Source organism: Furipterus horrens, unplaced genomic scaffold (assembly GCF_987537825.1).
Source record: "Furipterus horrens unplaced genomic scaffold, mFurHor1.1.pri manual_scaffold_5, whole genome shotgun sequence".
In the NCBI taxonomy this organism is placed as follows: domain Eukaryota; kingdom Metazoa; phylum Chordata; class Mammalia; order Chiroptera; family Furipteridae; genus Furipterus; species Furipterus horrens.
This window is the reverse complement of record NW_028327175.1, coordinates 161566009-161587868: the sequence shown is the minus strand read 5'-3', so window position 1 is coordinate 161587868 and position 21860 is coordinate 161566009. Positions and strand designations below refer to the sequence as shown.

Below are 21860 nucleotides of genomic sequence, written 5' to 3'. Positions count from 1 at the left end.
ACATCACTCATCATCAGGGAAATGCAAATCAAAACCAGAAGGAGGTATCACTTCACACTATTAAAATGATTATTGTGAAAAAAAAAAAGAGATAACAAGTGTTGGCAAGGATGTGGAGAAAAGGGGACCCCTGTGCACCACTGGCAGAAATGTAAATTGGTGCAAACACTATGGAAAATAGCATGGAGGTTCCTCAAAAAGTTAAAAACAGAACTATCATATGACCCAGCAATTCCACCTCTGGGTATTTATCTGAAGAAAATAAAAACACTAACTCAAAAAGACATCTGCACTCCCATGGTTACTGAAGCATTATTTCCATCAGCCGAGATAAGGAAGCAAACCAAGGGTCCATCAGTGGATGAATGGATAAAGAAGATGTGGTGCACGTGTACAAAGGAATATTACTTAGCCACAAAGAAGAAGGAAGTCCTGCCATTTGCAGCAACATGGATGGACCTGAGGGCGTTATGCTAAGTGAAATAAGTGGGAGAAAGACAAATACATTATGATCTCACTTATATGGAAAATCTAAAAAACAAAATAAAACTGAGCTCACAGATACAGAGAACAGATTAGTGGTTATTGGAGGTGGGTGAGGGGATGGGCAAAATGGGTGAAGGTAGTCAAAATGTACAAACTTCCAGTTATAAAATAAATGTCATGAGGATGTAATGTACAGCATGGTGACTATAGTTAATAAAACTGTAGTGCATATTTGAAAGTTTGTAAGACAGTAGATCTTAAAAGTTCTCATAAAAAATAAAATCTAGAATAAAAGAGAAAATACTAGAGTGTATTATTGCATACAGCAATTAAATATTGTTTCATCTTAGATACAAGTGTGTGTGAGTGTGGATCTGGGTCATGAAGTTAAATGTAATTTTTATTATCGATCACAGTCAAAAAAATTCTTTTTGAAAAACACTAAATAAACCAATGGGCATATGGGGTTTTGAGCCACTCCAGAATTAAGCTGGCAAGAACCACGGCTGTCATCCCTGCCACAGGAATTGTGCAAGATTAAGCCACTAAAAACCCACAGGTCCAGCTCTATTTCTCACTAAAATTCTGTGTCAATCGCTGCCCAGACCCCCTCTCTGTTCCCTCAGCCTTTCTCCCAACAGCTCCCAGGCCAAACTCTCAGGCCTAGGCCCTGGTCGCTGCCATGGCCTCATCCCTACCCTGTCATCGCACCCCAAAGCCCAGAACCTTCTCAGCACATGGCACAGGTGGACTTTGTACAGTGACTTGGTTTGCAGCATTTATGAACTCATTCTGTCGCCGGCCACTCTTATAGCTACCCAATGTCCCCAGATCCAGGGGATCCTTTTTCTTTGCTCTGGTGTCTCCTGAGCAACTGCCTGAGCAGGAACAATGAGCAGGTAACCAATTGAAGGGTGACTGACAGGCGCAGAGTGCAGGGAATCACAGGCTTGCGGCACTGAAGGGGAATGAACGTCTGGGGGCAGGGGGTCACCCACTGTTGCCACAGGGGGCCTTTGGGAGCATCTAGCAGAGCACCTTCATTTTATAGATGAGGACATCAAAAGCCCCCAGTTCCTCAAGGTCACCCAGTGACTAAACGGCTTCCGCCTCCCAGGCCAGCACCCAGCCCATCAGATTCCAACAACGGGCTGAAGCCCAGTGTGGGAGTGGGTGCCTGATAGTGACCAGCAAACAGGAGGGAGGCCTAAGGGCTCTGGATCAGACAGACCAAGGTTTGAATCCTGGCTAGCTGACCCTGAGCAGGTTACTTAACCTCTCTGGGCACAGAAGAGATGAATCACATAGTAATGCTTGGCATTTACTAAGCTCACAACACCCACTCACCAGGGCATGATGATAAAGAACACTGTCCTCTTGTTTTTTTTTGTTTTTTTTTGAAAAGGGGCAAAGGTCAGTAGCAGACAGAGCTGCTCCTGCCAAGGATGGGGGATTCGGGAGGCACCAGGGAGGGAGGCTTCAGACTCAACAGGCAATGGAGCTTCAGATCAGTTTGTCAAAAATCAATTAGTTGAGCGACTAAATGGCTGGAAACTGTCAGGCCTTAAACAAAATCCACTGGAAAATCCGCTTGAGGGCAGGGGTGGGAGCCACAGCTCCCCATCCTCACTCAGGCCTGAGCCCTCCTGGCCCACAGGCTCTGCCTTGGCTCCTTCCGGAAGCCCAGGATGATGGCGGGCAGGTGGCAGCCAGCTGTGTCTCTGTCTTCCTCTCTGTCCTTAGCGCCTGTCCTACCTCTCACTCCATCCCATTTTGGTTTTACGGATTGATATTTAGATTAAAGAGATAAACACAGTCGGGGAGCACTGAGGCCTGACAGACAGAGGAATTCAGACCGTCAATCACCGTCAGCCAGCTCAGCTTCCTCCCAGCTCCTGGCCGGCACTGTTCTGGCCCCTTGATTGGGGATGAACCCAAGAGCAGATTAAAAGGGCCCAGAAGTATAGCCTAGACACCCCCAGGGTGGGGGAGGGTGTATCTACAGAGGCCTTCCGGCCCATTTGGGAACAGGGCTGGGGTGACATGCACACTATTTACTGATGCTTTTCCCTCTCTCTAGCCTCCCTCTTCCCCTCCCCAGGCTGCAGATAAAGAATTCAATTTTCTTTTAAACGGTGAGGAAATTGGAAGAGATTTTGTTCTGTTTAAGCACAGCTGGAGTCTCAGGTCTCAAGGGATTGGAGAACAATGAGATCAATTAAGATGCCCGTGGTGAGGGGTGTCAGGAGGAAGGGGTGGGGGGAGCAGGGGGCTGTTCTCAGGAAGGGGAAAGCCCAGGCCTATCGGGAGTCCAGCTTCCGCTCTCCCAGCATTCTCCTGTCTCACTTGTGTTTTGCTAAAGTCCCTGGATGGGGCCTACTATTAGGCTATGTTATCATCTCCTAGACCTACTAATAATTCATGTTGTCAATTTCTGTCATCAGCGTATACAATTAGAGATGCAAGTTGAAACAATGCTCTCAGAAGAGGGACAGGCCACTGTCCTAGATCAGCACAGACAGCCCCAGACGGATGCCTGGCACGCAGCAGGTGCTGGTACGACCCTCAGAGCATTTGCTGTGTGCAGGCTGGGAACTATGATGTTTTCCCCAGTGCTGCTGAGATGGGAGTTATTCTCATTTTTTAGAGGGGGACTGAAACCCAGGGTCAGCTAGCAAACTGCCCGAGGCCCAACTGTGGTAAAAGGCCAGCTCAGGGCTGTCTGCCCACTTCGGTGTTGCAAAGGTGCAGGGCCCACCTGGTAGTCACATGGAGATGGGATGGACACACCTTGCTGGGCCTGGGGAGGAGAATGTGAAGCCAGTGTCCAGACCTGTGTGTAAGACGGGAGGGGAGGTGGGCAGGGGGTTACCCCTGAAATTTCCACCTCTTCCTCTGCTGCCACCTATGTGGCTGGAGCCAGCACATTCTACCTGGTCTCCTAGCTTCTACCCTGCTCCGCAACCCCCAATCTCCACCTAGCAGCCACAGTGATCCATCGAGTCTCTCTTCAGCACAGTCACCTCCGCTGGGCTCCCTGTCCTAGACAGTCAGCTCTCCCTCCTCTCTGCATATTCACCTACACCACCAGACTCTTGTCCAGAAGCCCTTCACCGGCAGGTCCCCCAGCCTGGGGCAGCCCTTCCCCGGATTGCTGCCTTCCTTGACCGCTTGATAAGACAGAGTAACATACCACTCTGGCATTCCCCACCCTGCAGGGCTATATTTCACCCATGGTATTTATCCCCATTGGACACCCTCTATATTTCTTTGTTCATCTTCTGTCTTCTGCCTGTGGCAGGCAGAGGGCCACCTGTCTGTCTTGTTCACTGCCATCGTTCCAGATCCTCAATAAAAAGCCACTGAATGAAGGAATACGGTAGTGGCACCTGGGAGTGCTGAGAGAGTGCAGAGTCCTGTTCTGGGAGGGACAGCAGGGAAGGCTTCTGCAGCGCGAACACAGAGCCCCCCACCTGCTCCCCGGCCTGCCCAGGAGCAACTAAGGAAGCAGGGTCTGCTCCCGCTGACCTGTCTGCAGAGCCAGGCTGAGGGGTTGGTTGCACTTTAACCTTGACCTTGCAATCACATGCCCTGATTAAGATCAGAAGGCCCAGGGAGTCCTGGCACCTGGTGGCTATTGTACCACCCAGGCCCCTGCCCTTGCTCCTGGGCTGGAGGTTCTGCATCCCCAGGCCCTGCCTGACCCAGGAGGGCCCTCAGAAGGCACCCAGTCTGCCTGCTCATGGGTGCTCTAGGAGTCACACTTGCTCTGTGCAGCACACCTCAGCGGTGGGAACACTGAACTGGAGAGAACCTGCCTTCGGGAAGTTTCCAGTGGAGTGCGGAGGAAAGGACATGACCCACGAGATCCCCAAACGAGTGGTGAGAGCAGCCAGGGAAAGAGAGGAACCTGGTGTGCAGGTGAGCTGGTGAGGAGGGTGAGGACCTCAGGTACAGTGGGCTCATGCTTGTCACCACGGGGAGGGCTAGTTATGAGACTGCCCACTGGATCGGCCCTTAGGGTCAGCAAGCTTTGGACAGTCTTTGAAAGGAGAGAAGGAGAGCTAGGTGGGACAGTATGAGCAAATGCAGGGAGCTGGGAACCTGGTCAGGCAGGAGCGGAGGGATATGAGGGGTGTAGTGGGCAGAGGGCTGGAAAGCAGTTTAGGGCCAGGGTGCAAGGGTCTTGAAGGCCAACCTAGGCCCACGGCACTGGCACTTTACTGGCCACGAGGTGCCCAGGGTCAGCAGGGATTACACTACTCCCTCCCTTCCTACCACTATCCATGGAGAGCTCTTTTTAGGCTGAAAATGGAATTTGAAGGGTTTCCTCCTGCTCCTCTGCTTGTTTTTCCATGATATTCAGGAGGAGGAGAGGGACTTGCTGTCTCCCAGCACCCTGCTCACATATGACATCTCATTAAGGTATAGACTTGGAATGGGCTCGATGTGGTTGCAAAACACCTGCATTTGTGTAAATTCTTTGACATTCTTCCCATTGAGAGTTGGGGGAGCATCTCCAGCCCTTTCCCTTGAATCTGAATTTGCCTTACTGACTCACTATACCAATAGAATTCACCAAAAACGATGTGGTGCGACTTCAAGGCTGGGTCGGAAATGGCCACGCAGCTTTTGCCTGGCTCTCTTAGGTTGCTGCCTCCCCAGAGGCCCCCATGCCCGAGAAGCCCGTGCCCTGGGGAGGGGCCACGTGGAGGTGCTCAGGTGAAAACGCAGCTGCGTCAGTCCTCCAGCTGGACCATCACAGGCACCAGACATGGAAGGGAGAAGCCTCCCGCTGTTGCAGCCACTCCCAGATTTTGAGGAGCAAAGAAGGGCCCTCTGCTAAGCCCTTTCCATACTCCTGACCCACCAAATCCCTGCACATAAGAAAACGCCTGTTGCTTTATGCAGCCCAGTTGGGGTTTCCATTTCTATACTCGGGACAGACTATGTGATTTGCAAAGCCCTGGGTAAAATGAACACATGGGGCCCCTTGTTCAAAATTATGAATTCCAGGGTGGTGACAGCAGAGCATGAAACCAAGTGTGGGACTTTCTCAGTTCAGGTCTCTGAGCAAGTACCCAAACTGCACAGCCATGAGGCCAACCCACCTTCGTGCCTGCTGTCTGCTTCTAAGAGTCTAAGTCCTCTCCTGCGTCCTTACGTAACCTTTCTGCCTTCTGCTCCCTGAGTCTGGGGCCTGAATGTTAGAAGCCCAGGATTGGGCACAGAGAAGAACTCAATTAGTGTGTCAACGTCAGAGGACCCGGTGTCCAGTGAAGTCAAGAGCCAAAGGCAGACAATCCAGGCACTCATCTGCCTAAGTTTAAGAGCCATGACCACCAAATAAGATGGGGCCTACGTGGTGGATAAAAATACCAACAATAGCACTAGCAATCATAGCTGTCATTTACCCAGCACTTTCTAAATGTGCCAAGTGCTCTAAAATACTCCATTTCTCTTAATTATGGGACAGATACCATCATCATCTCAATAGCGAACGCTGGGGATAGAGGGGTAGACACAGCAAAGCAACAGCCTAGGCTCACAGAGCAGGATTTAAACCTGGGTCTCCCTAGTTTCCAAGCCTTCTTCCCAGCCAAGGTTTCCTCCTGCAGGGGCTAATGCAGCTGAGAGGTGTCCCCTCACATTGCAGGGGAGCATGCCCTTCTGCAAGGGGCCAGAGGGACCAGGGAGCACCACTTGAGGCCGACACAGGGGACTGGCCCTCGCTGACCACTTGGCTGGGCCATCAGGCTCTCAGAACCCAGGGGAGGTCCAGATTAGAGTCCTTGTATTCAGCAACATGGCAGGATGTGTGTAGGTATTCCCCAAGCCTGCTAAGCCTGCAGGAGGAGAGGACCCGGGGAGCACAGAGCTGGGGCAGTTACATCACAACATACCAGTCCCTTTAGTGTCAGTGGTACTCACTGCTGGGGGAGGGTGGAGAGAAGGGGACAGGAAGCAGGGCTGTCTCTGCTGATTTGTGGGGGTTAGGGAGGACCTGGAGGAAAAGCTGCTTGGCTCTAAGAGCAGGGAGGTGAAGGCCTTGGGAATTTTCACTAAAGCTCCAGACAGGGCAGGAGAGGGCGCTCTGGGGGCCAGTGGGTGAGCGAGGGACCCTCGAAGGGGATGAAGCATGTCTGTATCACAGGGGTGAAACTAAACCAAGAGTGACTCCCCTTTCCTCTTGGGCATGATGACTTGGAGTTAGAGCCACATGGAGCCAGAGGTCCAATCATCTTACTTTCCACCCAGGACACTGGGACTCCCCTAGGGTCATCCAGGTTACGTGGCTGCCCGGGGCAGGGCCATGACTTTGAGCGTGGTGTCCCCACTCCAGGAAGTCTCAGCCAGGAGGTTCAGCATGACTTGCTGAGCTATCATGAGAGTTCCAGGCCAGGCTCTGTGCTGAGTGCCTTCATGGACTGTTCCACTCAATTCTTGCAACAACCTTCCCAGAAAGGATGCTATCAGGGTATCTTTCCTGGGTCACAGAGGAGGAAACATGTACAGTGGCCTGTCAAGGTCCCACCTCAGCAGTGCTGCGCTTATATACAGGCTGAAGGGGTGGAGGGCAGCTGGACTGGGACCCTTTAAGGCTAATGATAATACAACACTCTTTCAGTCTGTCAGCCTTTAAATACAGGGCGAGTATAAATACAAAGTAGGTTTACAGTTGTGAGTACACAAAACATATTTATTCTTGTATATATTAATTATTATATTATTTTCCATATGAACAACTGTAAACCTATTTTTGCTCCACCCTGTATTTACACCCGTATCACCACAATGGGGTCTCCCAACAATCTAGCCATGCAGGCTGGGTAGGCACAATATTTCCTACTTCATGGGAAGAAAACCAAGTTCCAGAGAACAACTGAACCTGTACAAGATGGTACCAGCCTTCCCAGGACAGGCTGGGAAGAGGGGCAGGGACAGGAGACAGGAGTCATTCCTTTCAGCTTCCACAAGGCTGCTCTGTCTTGCCTGGGCTGAGCAGACCATGAGCTGGTCATCCTGGGGCCCACACCTGCCCAGTCAGGGCTCTTATATGCCTCTCCTTCTTGCTTTGATTTCTGCGTCTGGAGAAGAGTCCTGCCTTTTCTGACAGTCCACCTTCTGCCCGTTCCTGCTGTGCCCTACCTCCCGGAGCGGGAAGAAAAGGTCTTGGAGTACAGTAAGACCTGCCCCAGGAGTAACCTCCCTCCTGGCTCCTGTTCTGCCTCCGCACCCCTCTCTCACTGCCCCAGGGGCATGGAAATAATCTGGGAACATGGGCTCTCTACTGCGAGAGGCCATGCCGGCTCCTTGCACATCCCAAGTATAACTTCTGCCAGCTGTTTCCCAAGCCCCTGCTGTGGACGGCCAGGATGGGCTAGGTGAGAGAATGTGCGTGATTTGATATAGGACTCCTCCATTATCCATGCAGCAGCCCAGTGGTTGTTTGGGGCAGGTGGCAATTCAGGAGGAAGAGAGACAGTTGAGCCCCATATGCTCCACAAGAGCAGGACTCTGCCTCCTTGCATAGGAAGCCCCCTTCACTGCATTCCAGTCACAAGGCCTTTGCATATGCTGTTCCCTCTTTCTCCAATGTGCTTCCTTCCCCTTGCTCCTCTGTTAATGTCTACTCAATTGCCACTTCTGCAGGGAAGCCTCCCCTGACCCCAGTCAAGGTCAGTGCCCTTGTAGGTATGCAGAGCTCCCTGATCTGTCCATCATAGCAAGTAATACTTAACGTAAAGATTCATTTTGTTGTGTAAACATCAGGCATTCTCAGGAGGCTGTAAACTTCATGGGGCCAAGACTCACATCACCAGTGTGTCCTCAGGGTCCTGTGCCTGACACGTAGTAGGTGTCCAAAATATTTTGTTGAATAACTGAATGGTTCTATTACTCTCCTACTGTCTAATGGCACCCACAAACCTGCTAGGCCCCACGGACCCACTGGTCAGACTGTGGGGCTGCCCCAAGCCCAGCAGAATCCCAGGAAGACACCTCATGGTCTAACTCCTATTGTCAGGAGAGAGGCAGGATTGGAAGATGAGAATCAGAGCAGCCTGGGGATACGAGACGGGAGCAAACCACACAGCTAGAGGATGTGAAGTCACCAACATCAGACAGGAACCTGCATGCACACAAATGTGTGTATTATATACACATACCCCTGAGTGCATGTAGTTGCACACACAGGTGCACAAGCAGACACAAGAACATGCCTGTGTATGTGCATGCACACACAGCCTCCACAAACATACCTCACCCCCCACACGCATGGGTATATGTGTCCCTGCACATCTCTCCCCTGTATGGTCACCCTTCAGAGGGCCAGCTTCCACAGACATTTGTCCTGTTTCCCCTCTCCTTCCAGGAAGACAGCTCTGGGCAAAGTGCTCCAGTCTCCCTGACCTGGTCTTCCCATCAACAAAAAGTTGCTCACCTAGCCCTGACCCCTGAGCAGCTTGGGACCTAGAGAGCTGGAAAGTCACCTGATGGTGCCAGAAGTTCTTGAGGGTCCAGAATGTCACCTAGGGACAAAAATGCCTGGAAAGACTATGTGGCCTGTCCACCTGGGTCCTACAGTTCCTCTCTTTACCCTCAGTTCTAAACATTACTGAGAAGACAGGCTCAAAGGTCCAAGGTAGGGCCTTTCAGATGGGCAGCCAAGTGGTTAAGAGACTGTGGTTTGGGGTCAGGAGGTCTTTTTAGTTTCAGTTCAATCACTTATTAGCCTTGGAACTTGAAAAAGTTACTTAATTTCCCTCAACCTGTTTCCTCACTTGTACAACGAGAATGACAGTATCTACTTAGGCTGAAAATAACACATTCAAGTAAGTGGTTTAGGGCTAGTCCTCCCTAATGACAGCTGTTGAAATAACTGTTACAGCAGCAATGGCAACAGTAGCAACAGTCCTCAGAGGTCACCTCAGCTATCCTGCCTCTAGAAAGGGCCAGTGACACATTTTACTCCATCCTGTTCATTTTACAGATGAGGTGCTGCTACGCAAAGCAGCTTCTGCCCAAGTCATCCAAGGAGTTGATTCTGAAGGTCATGCCCTTGAACTCTAGGTCTCCACTCTTTCCCGTTCACCAGTGGAAACTCATTTTGTTATAACAGGGACTGTAAGGACCTCAAAGCCTGGGCTGGGGGAGGTCCAGGGGTCAGGGAAGTGAGAGGGTCCAGCCTTCCACCCCAGCTGGGATGTCCAGGCTGGAGGTGACAGCTCCCTCATATTCTGGCTCCCCAACACCACTATGAACCTGTGTTCTTCCCCAAGAACAGGCGATGAGCCACAGAAACAGGGCCATGCTGGGGTGGGGGCAGGGAGGGGGCCCTCGCAGCAGGTTGTGCCCCAGACTTCAGTGCAAATTAAAACATTTTCCTTTTCTTCATAATTTTTCCCTGACACAACTGCCCATGAAACAGTTTAATAACATCCCAGTAAAGGTCAGGGGGAGGAATTTCACAGTCCCTGAGCAGGCAGCTGGAACTTCAGCCCCTCCTGCAGCAAAGGAGGTGGAGAGGTCAAGTCGGCCCAGGGTCTGAGTAGAGAATGGCGGGGTGGGGGAGGGGAGAGTAGGGTGGTGGGTGTGGGTGGTGTGGCCACAAAACTTGCTACTGCTAGGAGGTCTGGAAGCACCCTGGGAGATGGGAGACAATGATGGGTGGGGGTCACACAGAGAGTCTTTCACGTCCATGGTTCACACATCCTGACAGCACCTCGGGGGAGGGGGGAGTCACATGCCCCTTATGCATATGAGGAAATAAAGGCTCTTGGGGTGACCTGGACAGACCAGCACACAGCAAAGGCAGGGAGACCAGGGCCCACAATGTCCTGGTGTACGTAAGTGTGCCTTCCTACATACACACCCCTGCTCCCTAGGCTCCCTCAACCCTTCCCCAGGACCACAGTTAACTTGGGACTGCAGAATGAGACCCTCTGTCCCCAGCAACAATACCAGAAAGGAATCCCTGGACCCCCTCCAAGCCTGGACATGCACTTGAATTCTATGCCACATGGTCCTAGTCCTAGGTGGTGGGGTTTCCTCCCTTTGTGAGATCCTTGAAGCATAGTCTGCTTGGGTGTCCTTCACCCTGACATTCAGAGGTGGCTGGAGGGATGAAGACACTTTCTTTGGGTCCAGAAGGCCCAGCCCCTAGGGGCTGCTGGAGTGCCCATGGGACCTCAAGCACCAGGTGACTGATTGCAAAGAGCACCTTGTGGAAGCCGGCGAAGCCACAGGCTGGGAAAGCAGGGGGAAGAAAACTGCCGCAGCAGACTTATTGTTTATGTCTGATGGCCTACCTAGCTAAACATCTGTTTGAAATATTAATAACTGTCAGCTGGGAAGGGCCTGGGGCTCAGTACAGTTTCATACCATCTGTCTGTAAACACACTTTGGAGTAGAGGGCCTGGGGTCAGCAGGCAATGTCTATGCTTGGCGTGAGAATGGAGCAAGAAATAGAAGCAAGGACTCTGGGGGCCTCAGAGTGGACAGGGAGGGGCAGCAGTGAGTAAAACTAACATTTACTGAGCACCTACTATGGGCAAGACCCTGGGCTTGTGTAACACATGTCTACCACTTGGATCTGCTCAGCAATCATTCCTCTTTTTTCTTCTGTCAGAACCCCCTTTAATACAGCCCTTCCTCATTTTTAGCCCATTTACTTTGGATGGGCTGAGCCCAACCTCTGGCTCCACAGTGTGAAACATGACCCATTTCTACACATTGGAATCATGATGACTGGCTCCAGGAAGGCCCCAAAAGCTGGGCCAACGGAAATCAGCTCTTGGACTTTTGCTGAAACTACTGAAAAATAATTATTTTCCCAATAGGGTTGATAAATTGGTCAGAAGTAAGCCTAGGGGTGCTGGTGTCCCTCTCTGCCAATACAAAAAGCAGCCTAGTGTTGAAGTCAAATTCTTGCTCAGCTGAGTGCCTGGATATAGCTATTTCTAAAATCACTCATACTTTTGAACTACATGAGCAAATCTTTTTTTGTTTGTTTGAAACACAAGTTTCTATCCCTTGAAACCAAGAGTTTGATGCAAATGGACACTGGGAAGGGACCTTATCGAAGTCCAAACAAAGGGCAGCTGTGCTCCTAGTGCTCAGACAGGGAGGGCCACCCTCCTCAGAGATGGCTGGCACCTTTTCCCATTAGAGAACGCTTCCAGGGCTCCTGGCCCATCCAGGTGCTCTCCCTCTAGAAGACAAAGCGGAACACCAAAGCATCCTTGGCCCAATCTCCTCCTCCCTCACGCTGGCCCCTTTTCCACATTGCACCCTGGCTAAGGGACACCATTGAGGAGTCCCCATGCTTTAATACACCAACACCTCAGACTCTGGGAGCTTGGGGGCACCCCCTTCCCTGACTGCCCAGACTCCTTGCGCAAAAGCCCTCTGACTACCTCCCTCCCTGTGGTTGGCCCCAGAACTCAGTGGCCCTGCAGGAGAGTGGGGACTCACCAGGACTGTCACCACAGAGGTCCCCACGGTGACATTCTCATACAAGCTGATGTTGTAGAGCGGCTGGCTGAAGATGGGCCGGTTGTCATTCTCATTGATGAGGGTGATCTTCACCTTGGCATAGCCCACGTGGTCGGGCACACTCTCATTGGCAAAAAGCTGGATGTGCAGAGCAGGGCCCAGGTAAGCTCCCATGTGCTCCTGGAGCCTTCGTCCCCATAAGTCCCCCTGGGCCCTTTGCTGGTTCCAACCCACGACACCTGTCAGAGTCACTGCCCATTCCAGGTGTGTGCTACTGTAAGTCCCTCCATCACTGGTCACAGGGGTAGGGGTCCACTGATTCTGCTGGCAGGGTGTGGACAGTAGTGCTCCTGATGGGCTTCTGAGCCTTTGATGGTACCTGGTAGAATTCCACTCAACTCTTGGACATTTCCTTGTTGTCCTTGAAAGGGGGAGCTCAGCCCAGCCCCTGCCATGGCTCAGTGAACTCAGATCCATAGGGAAGGGTGGGAAGAGGGGAAGGGGTAATTTAAGGGGATGCTGTCACCCCACCCCTCCCACCTTGCCTGAATTCCCCCACCCATCCAAGAAGATGATGAGAGGAGCCTTACGTCAAAGTCGTAGCGGTCCACGGTTTCGTAGTCCAGGGGGATGGCCACCCGGATGCGAATGTCTGCTTTCCCTTGGACGGAGGTGGGGGAGATGATGAAGTGGTGGGAGTTGTTCCCCACCAGGTACACCTCGAACATGCTGTTCAGGCCCTGCAGTTAAGAATGAGGAGAAACCAGTCAGCAAGGGCACAGGAAGCCAAGGCCTGAAGCACAGCTGGAGGGGCAGAGCTGCTTTGGTGTGGAAGGTGGATAAGGGGAAGGAGCAGGGCTGGCCCGGCCCTCACCCCTCAGTGTCACCAGCCTCCACTGAATGACTGTAGCCCAGCTCCCTGACCCCCTTCCTGTCTGTGCCTAGGCCCCCTAGGAATCTCCTCCAGCTTTTTCCCTTCATCACCCTTTTGGATGCCCACCACATCCTTTGCAGGTGGTTTGGTTCATTTTCCATCTCCTGCTCCTTTTACTCTGCCCCAGTGATGCCAAGTGGAGAGGGACCTTCCAGCTGGATGACCCAGCGGGCAGATGGAGGAGAGATCAGAAAGGAGGGGAGAGAAGCAAGCGTCTACAGTAGGCCTGGACAGGAGAGGGTACGAGAGACAGAGCAGGACACTGTTTTTGCCTGTCCTCTTTCTGGAACATGTTGGTCATGGAGAACAATGGCTTGCTTACATGTGGAACAGGAATAATTCCATAGACTGAGTGGCAGAATTAACTCCCGTGTCCCCCACATCGTAGCCAGCCCTTGGTGGCCTGGAGGACACTGGCTCTCAGACAGCCAGAGCCGCCACAGCCTTTGCAGGTTCTGTTAAGGCCCAGGAGCTTAGTTCCAGTCTATTGCGTCAGGTGGGGAGAGGAATTGCTCAGTCTAAGTCAGGTGTTTCTGGTCATCCGAACCAGTGTCAGGGCTCATGGAGACCTCAGACACTGCCCAGCTCATCCCCACACAAAGGGTGTGATGTTTCCATGTTGGCCAAGTCCCCAGATCAGGAGGGGAAGCCAACGCTGAAGATGGGAGACACAGTCAAGTCTGTCCTGCTCAGAAAGTGATTCAATCTCTTCAACCTCCTGCACAAAAAGGGGGGATTACCCCCAAGTAACCCCTCTTCAGCCTAGGAAGGTGGCATGTGGTTTGTAACCGACCAGCTGAGAGCCTCTCTGACCCCTGCTGCAGACGCCCGCCAGGTTACTGACCTAGGCTCTCAGGACCCTTCTGCTCGGCTTGTGTCACCCGCCCCTAGTCCGGGGCCCGGCACAGCCCATCTGTGCATGTGTTTGTGTGGAACTGGGGCTGGAAAGGGAAGCACACCTCTCTTCTTGGTTGCCCAAGGATATTGAGGGGCTCCCTCCTGGAACCTGTTCCTGCACAGAAGGGGGCAGCCAGGCAACCTGGAAGCCTGGAAATGACACCCTCAGCAAAGCCCAAGAGGTCACAAGATTCTTAAGTCTCTGCAGCTGTCCCACAGGTGCTCAAGTAGGTTTGTGGAATGAATACATATTCCATCAAGCTCTTGGAATTTTTTCCATTTACAACTACAGACTGGCAAAACAAGAGCACTTCCTGTTCTGAGCCTTTCCTGAGAGCCTGGAAGCAGGCCTGCACCATTCATTACTACTTCAGTGGGTTTGAAGGAGGAGGTGGAAAGGCAGCTCTTTAGCCTCTCCTGCCAACCTTGGGGTCCAGGCAAACAGCGGGCTCCCCAGAGCCCCCAGCTTGGAGTGGCTCCCACAGACTGTGCAGGCAACGCTCCTCTGGCCCTGTGGGACTGTGCAGTTTCCAGTTCTCCCTGGTGTGGAATCTATTGTCAGATGGAGGGCATCAATTAAATGCCCGAAGGGACACTAATAGCCAAAGCTGGCGGAGTGTGACAGCTCTGAGCAGGTGACACCAGCCCTTCTCCCTCCCCAGACCCGAGCCCCTCCACCATAGGACCTGGAGGCATGAGAGAGTGGGGGCAGGCTGAGCTGTGCCCAGGCAGGTGGAGCAACAGCCCCGGTGAAGACCCCTCCCCTCAGCACCCACCATGCCTCCCCAGGCCCACTTACCAAGTTCTATCAGTGGGAGTCGGTCAGTCATAGGATATGGAGACAGAGAAGGAGCCGGAGAAGTGTGGAGAGGAGGAAGGAACCAGAGAGAAAAGATGGTGAGATCCAAGGTCAGGGAAGGGAGAGGGGACACGACAGACTCCAGGAATACACCCGGCTCCAGAGGCACAACCCCCTCTGTCTCTGATGGGCCACAGCCTCTGGGGGTGCCGAGGAGGGGGTGTGTGCAGCCCCTCCACCTAGAGGAGGGGGAGGGACACAGAAGAAGAGGTACCAGTCCACAGAGCGGGAGGCAGGACTGGGGCTCCAGTCTCCCTGAGCTCACTGAGTCCTCACCCAGAGGAGGTGGGAAGGGGGGTGGAGGAGGATGGGAGAGGAAGGGCCATGTCCCTGTGTCCCACTCCCAGGAGCCTGGACAAAACCCCTGCAGGAAATGACTCCAAGTAGTGTCATGTTTTAATTTCCTAACATAAAAAATGTAAAAGACCTGATAAACACAGACATGTAAGATATTTCCGTAATTCTAAAGTGCCAAGGGCACACAACCATCCTCCTCTCTCCACTGCCTCAGCCACTCTAGAGCCTTCCCGAGAGCCTTCTCCCCGACTCCTGGCCTTGGGCCTCTTTCCCCAGGAAACCGTGCCTACATGAGCACTGTATCAATGCCTCGCCTTTGTGACATAAACAGAAGCACATTATACACATTGCTCTATGTTGGACTTAAAATTTTTTTTTTTTACTTAAAGCTATGTCTTGCAGTTTGTTCCATAACTGTACAAATAGATGATATTAAAAACAAACAGCACAGCACACATTAATTGGGCACCTACTCTTTGCCAGGCATTGTTTAGAATAACTCTCAGAGGTTGTCGTGGAAGGTCAGGAGCCCCTTGAGGCCACAGACCATGCCTCAGGCAGCATGACCCACATGGGAGCTCAGTAAACCCACAGTAGGTGCTCAGAAAATGATGGGGCTTCAGTAGTTTTTCCTCACCCATTAATTACTCTGTGCATCTCTCCCCACAGTCCATGGGGTAGAGATGAAAGAATGTTAGAGCTGGGAAACCCCTCCACAGGAAATGAGGTTCAGAGGGGTTGAACGCACCAATGAAGGCTGCACAGGTGGCTGGTGGCACAGACAGGACAAGCTCCCAGGATGGGGTGCCTTCAGGCCAAAGGAAGTAGAGCCAGGGCCTGATGCCGGTGTCTCCCGATTGCAGATCCAGTGCAATATGAGGTAGCAGAGCAAATGGATAGGGTCACCCTGAGCCCTCGGGGTGAATCTGAGAGCACGCCAGCAGTGAGCTTAAACAGGGGAGGCTGCCCAGGGAAGGGGAGTTCTGAACCGCTTTAGGAATGAAGAAAAGGAAAATGGACTCACCGAGAAGGGATGCCAGGTGGAAGGAAGTGGCTTTAGGCTCCTTCTTAGCCCTTAGGGTGTATCAGGATCACTTGGAGGCTTTGTTAAACTACATTGTCACCCTCCCTCAGGAATATTTGATTCAGTAGGTCTGGGTTGGGGCCCGTACATTTGCATTTCTAATAAGTACCAGGTAATGCTGATGAGCCACAGCTCTGAGACTGCCATTTGAGAACCTCTGGCCTGAGCAAAGGCATGGAGTTGGGAATGAATAAATCAACGATGAGACCGACAAGTGAGCTGATTCGCAAAGGGTCCATGTAGGGAAGCTGGCCTGATAGCTGGGATGACGGGAGCTTTGTGAGCCTCCCAAGTCCCACCTCAGGTACCATCTTGAGGGCTTTAGCATTATTTCCATGAGCAATGGGGAGACACTCCATGCTCTGGGGCAGAGGCAGTCAAAGAGGAAGGTAAACTTGGCAGTGCAGCCTTCTCCCCCGACTGCACATCAAATTTCCATTGGGGCTCTATAAGAACCACAGCTGCCCAGGGACCCTGTGTCACCGTCTACCAGGGCTGGAGCCCAGATAGCTGCGGTTTTTCCGACGCCCCTGAAGGCACCACATTGTACAGCCAGGGTTGGGAAGACATCAGACACAGGGGTGCAGAGGGGTGAGCAGGGGGAGAGGCACAGTAAAAATTCTCCACCAATCACAGATAAAAAGCACCTGGGGAGCTTTAAAATATCCCCGTGCCTAGGCCATGCTTGAGACTGAGGAAATCAAACTTGCAGGGTGGAAGGGGCAGAAAGCGACCAGACATCAGGATTTCAAGATGCTTTCCAGATTATTCATTCTACCGTGCAACCAAGAAAGGATGAGAACTATGAGGGTAGATCAATGGTTTTCTGAGTATGGTACAGGGACCAGCGCATTAGCATCACCTAGGAACCTGTTAGTAATGCAGATTTGGGGGCTATGCCCAGTTCTACAGAATTAGGAACTCTCGGGATGGGGCCCAGCACTGTTTTTAACAAGCCCTCCAGTGTTCTGATACACGTCAGAGTTTGAGAATCACTAGGATGAAGCAAGGCAAGGGAAGGGGCAAGTCTGCGAATGGTGAAGAAGATCAGTCAGACTGATACGGTGGATGAGCAGCTGGAGACAGAAAGATGAGTTAAAGCCTCAGGGTGGGGGCGGGGTGGGTGCTAGAGCTGTGACCACTGTGCACAGGCAGAGCGTGAGGGACTGAGGAGGTGCCTGAGAAGGTGGTGCTGAGCTTTGTGCAGATTCAGCTTGTGTCCCTGGAGCAGGAGCACTGGGTTTCCTGCCCCTTGGGGCTTCCTGGCCCCTTTAGTCTCAATGGATGAGGTCTGCTCCCTTCTCTTGACCTGCCATCAGCAGCTGTGCATTCACTCAGGCCTGGCCCTGCAGTAGTCAGGAGCCCTCACAAGGCTGTCCTGAGACTCCAGAGCCACCTTCTGCCTAAGTCCCTTCAAATGCTCAGCCTGCCCCTTCAGAACCTGCCCAGAGGTCCAGTACCTGCTGGGACTTGGCTTGTGGCAGCATCCAGGCTGTGTGGGTGTGATATTCACCCACCCAGTTCACTAAGTTGATGGACAATCCCTATTAACTGCAGCCCTGGGGAGGAGCTTCATATGAGAACCGCTTCGGTTTGTCAAGCATCAACTATGTGCTCACGTACTTTAACCAGAATCTTAACAACAGCATCAGGCCACCCCCTTTCCGCAGAGGGAAACTGAGGCCAGAGAGGGTAACTTGTTCAAACCACACAGCAGCCATCGAAGGAGTCAACCTTGAGTCTGACACAGCAGAGTCGAAGCTCTTAATCACCCCACTCTCCTGGCCTCTCAAGTGCCCCTTCCCCTGCAAAACACTGCTCCAAATGCAGGCGGGGAGAAGAGCAAGGTGGACTCCTCCCCGACTCTCCACCCAGCCCCTCTCCCAAGGTCACGGAGCAAAGCGGAGGATAGAGAAGCAGGGGCTGGTGGAGGGTGCAGCCCTCCTTCCGCCCTTGCTCACTGCCAGGCCCCCCAGGGGGACTGCTTGGTGGGGAGACGGATGGGAGGGAGGGAAGGAGGCAGGGAGAGGCAGGAGGCCCTCTTGGAGCTGTTGCGGGGCAATTTTGTTGGGAAGGGAGATAAAGAGGAACATCAAAAGGATCCAGGGTGTGTAGAGAGGAACTCAGTGGATTAAGTTCTCTTCCAGCTGGGAGAGGCGATGGGAAGGCTGATAGCTGGCAGCTGCGGGTCCTGGAGCGAGCAGCAGCGCCAGCCCTCCCCTCATCAGGCTGGGGAGCCAGCGGCTGCCCGTGTGGCTGCGATGGTTCGGCTTTGTTTATTTCTTGGGAGGGGAAAGGCCACTCCTCGCCTCCGCGGTCCCCGCCCCATGCTGGAAGCCTGCAAGCCGTGCTTTGCTTCTGGTGACTGAAGTCTTGCTGCCCCCCATGGAGGGTAATGCAACAGCCCCTGTGTTATCAGCTGCTGCCAGAAGGGGCTTTGTCCCCCTGCTGCTGGAAGTGGAGGAGGTGCAGAGGTGGCCTTGAGAGCCAGGCACTCGCTGCCCAGAAACGGTGACACTCTTTGTCTCTCTGCTGTGACCATCTCAGTGGCTCCATGAATTGACCCAGTGTTGTCTTTCAACTATTTATTGAGAGTTTATTAGGGGCTGGGTCTTTTACAAGCATCTGTTCACTGAATGCTCACACCATTCCTGAGGGGGCCTGGACTGTGATTTACATTAAGGACTGCCACACATGGGACTTTCCCTCCCCTTAAAGATACAGAATCAGGTTGGCTCCTGCAGGTGGGGTTGCCTGGGTGTCCTGGGTTTCCCAGATCTTGGCCTGACTTCTCTCTGAGTATGGCTCTCAGTCATCACCTGCAGGCTCTGGACACTGGCACTCCTCGCTGCGGAGGACCTAGTCCTGCAAAGGGAGGAAGGCCTGGCCCAGAACCTAGGCCTGCTGGGGAAGAGCCGTGGACAGTGATACCAGGGTGTGAAGCCCTAGGTTTCAATGGTGGCTAAAAGCACAGCCTTTGGCGTTAGGCCTGACTCCAGGGTTGGGCATTGACCTTGTAGCTGTGTGATTCTGTCTGAAGGATTTTACTTCCTTGAGCCTTAATTTCCTCATCTGCAAAATAGGCAGAGTAAAGGCTACCTGATAAGGCTATTGTGGGTGAGCTGCAAAATCTTAGTCAAGTTCCTGGGATAGAGTAAGTGCTCAATAAAGAAGAGTTATATTATTGTTTCAGAAGGAAGGGGCTAGGGGAGGGGCTGATTTCTAGATCTTGGCCAGGAATGAGAGGAACAGGCAGAGAAAGGGCAAAGGTTTGGATGTGTGCAGGGGTGAGGGGACACCCCTTTCCTGGGCAGGGGGCCCTAGGTCTCCCTCCTTCTTCCACTGCTCTATTGGTCTAATCCATGCTATTGAGTGGCAGAAAATCAAAGCCCACTGAAGATTCTTTATCACTCCTTTGTCTATCCTTTCACTTAATCCCAATCAGACATGCCTAAGTGAACCTTGGCAGGAGTCCGGCCTTTCCTCACCCCTTCACCTCAAAGCTTGTAGTTTCTCCTACAGACCCCCACACCTAAGGGGGGGGGGCAGTACCACATTTCTCTGCCCCTGCTTCCCCAGGGCAGCTATCTCATGCCCAGTGCACCAGGCTGCTCACGTGAAGCTGGAGTCCAGGGGACGATGGGAAGGTGCCCTGTGATTGTCACTGTCCCCTAACCCTGCCTCTATCCCCAGGGACCTTCCAAGTTTCAGAGTCTGGGAGAACTGATGCTGGCACTTCCCTGGCAATTCCTGGGTCAGGGGCCACCTCCTGTCAGCCCCTGTTCCTCCCTTCTTCTCCTGTTTTTAGGCGTGGAATTCCAGTGCGGGGACCCAGCGAAGCCTGTGTCACAGGGTCGCAGCTCAGCCCTGTCCCTTCTCTCATGCGTGCCGGGCTTGTCTAGCCGGCAGAACTTCAGGTTCTCCACCCTGGGTAGAGGGAAAATACCCTCATTTCAGGCTCTCACCCACCAGAGCCCCCTTCCCAGGCCCCTCTGTGGTTTGGGCCCTTGAGCCGCATGGGCCTGAGGTCTGGAACCTGTTTTCTCTGGATCTGCCATTTATCTCTGTGTGACTGGGGCAAACCCTCTGTTCTTGCTGGGCCTCCGTTTCCTGATCTACAGCAGAAGTGTGGCCTGGGTGGTTCTCTAAGGAGCCATTAGTACCCGCTGTGCTCTTTCAGACTGCTTTCCCTCCTCCAGCTCGAGGTCCCCTCCCCTCTCCGTGCCTTCTCTCTTACTCCTTCCTTTCCCTTTCTCTTCTCCTCTCTGTCTTTCCTTCTTTAGCTTTTCCTCACTTCCTTTCCTCTCTTCCCTCTCTCCTTTTTCTATCCTTCTTTTCCTTGCTCTTTTCCCCCTCACCTTTCTTTTTTCCATCTCCCTTTCTCCCTCTCTCCTTTATGGTCTACCTCCATCTCTTTTTCTCTCCACCTCCTGTTGCCCTTCCTCTGTTCCCTTTTCTTTTCCTCCCCCTCCCCCTGCCTCCTCTGTCCCTCTCTGCCAGACTCCCCCTTCCCCTCTCCCGGGTTATCTGTTGGATTCCACACACGCCTGCACAGACGGGATCAATCCCAGGCTGCTTTGCCTTCAGCTTATCTCTGCTCCAAATGATTGATTTTCCCTCTTTAAGAGTAATTTGCTGGTGAATTCCACGTATTGCAAAAACTCTTGTGAAATCTAATTCAATCTGATTGGCATCAGGCACTTTGGGGAAAGAATACTAGAGTCGTCAATTTCATTGAACGGATGTGTTATAGAAAAGGTGTCTATAGGAGGGGTACGAGATGGGCAGGTGCTCTTCACCTGCACAGGTGCACCTCCCCTCCCCTCCCTTCCCTTCCACTCTCACCCTCACAAAGGATCTTGTCCATTGGCCTGCCAACCGGCCCCAGATCTTCTGGGAAATGAGCTATGAGGTGCATTGGGTACTTGCTTTAAGGTACTTGCTTTCAAATTCGGTTTTCCCAATTTGTAGTCCACCATCATCGTGCACTATGGGAATCTCACACTTCCAGAGCCCAGCTACACCTGACCACCTGTCTCTCTCCTTGCCTCCCCCCACTTTCCTGGGAAGACTCCTAATTCTAGGGACCCAGCAAAGCCCATGTTACACGGCGGTAGATCAGCTCTGCTATCTCTTTTCCACGTTCCAGGCTGGTATAGCTCAGAGCCTCAGTTTCTCTACTCTGGGAATGGACCGCCTCTCAGGCCTGAATCAGAGATGATGGGGCACCAGCTGTCCCAGGTTGCCTGGCACTGAGAAGGTTCCTGGGACCTAGAATTTTCAGTGTTAAAACCTGGCAGTCTCAGGCAAACCATGAGAGTTGGTCCCCAGTTCTACCAGCTGTGTCGGAGAGCCTGGTAGGGGTCAATGGTACCACTGTCCAGGTGTGGAGGTCATGTACTTGGTGTGGTAAACACAAAGTTCTAAGCACCTAGTTCCAGCCACACTAGCCCATGTCCTGAAGATGCTCCCCAAAGGCCGCGCTGACCCCAGAGGCTCAAACCCCCTGCAGCTCACACACAGGAGCTGGTCCTGGCCAGTGAGGACAGGGGCACAGCTGATGAGCAGCCCTTGCTCAGCCCTGGTGGCCATTGCTCTGATTGGGTTCCGTTTGGGGGGGTGGGAGGGGGGATCAAAGGTGCCACCCGTGTCTACCAGATACAGCAAAGTTAACTGTATCCACCCCAAAAGTTGAAACCAGCCACTCTGACCCCATTTCCCTGCCTCAAGCGAATAGCCATTTCTGGTAGGATCCAATCTTTGGGCTGCCCTGGACCTCCAGAGCGATTAGCCCAGTGGGTACTTAC

At 52.7% G+C, this 21860-nt stretch overlaps 1 protein-coding gene across 4 annotated transcripts in view; it reads right to left on the bottom strand.

Annotated features, from left to right (window-relative positions):
• The window catches only part of CDH23 (cadherin related 23), a 366095-nt gene that overhangs the window by 149420 nt on the left and 194815 nt on the right, over positions 1-21860 (bottom strand). For all 4 annotated transcript variants that reach the window (XM_090278159.1, XM_090278162.1, XM_090278158.1 and 1 more), the window contains 2 exons: positions 12573-12722; positions 11962-12120 (listed from right to left, as the gene is read on the bottom strand). In XM_090278159.1, the coding sequence (XP_090134285.1) occupies positions 11962-12120; positions 12573-12722 (309 nt within the window). The remainder of the gene's footprint in view (positions 1-11961; positions 12121-12572; positions 12723-21860) is intronic.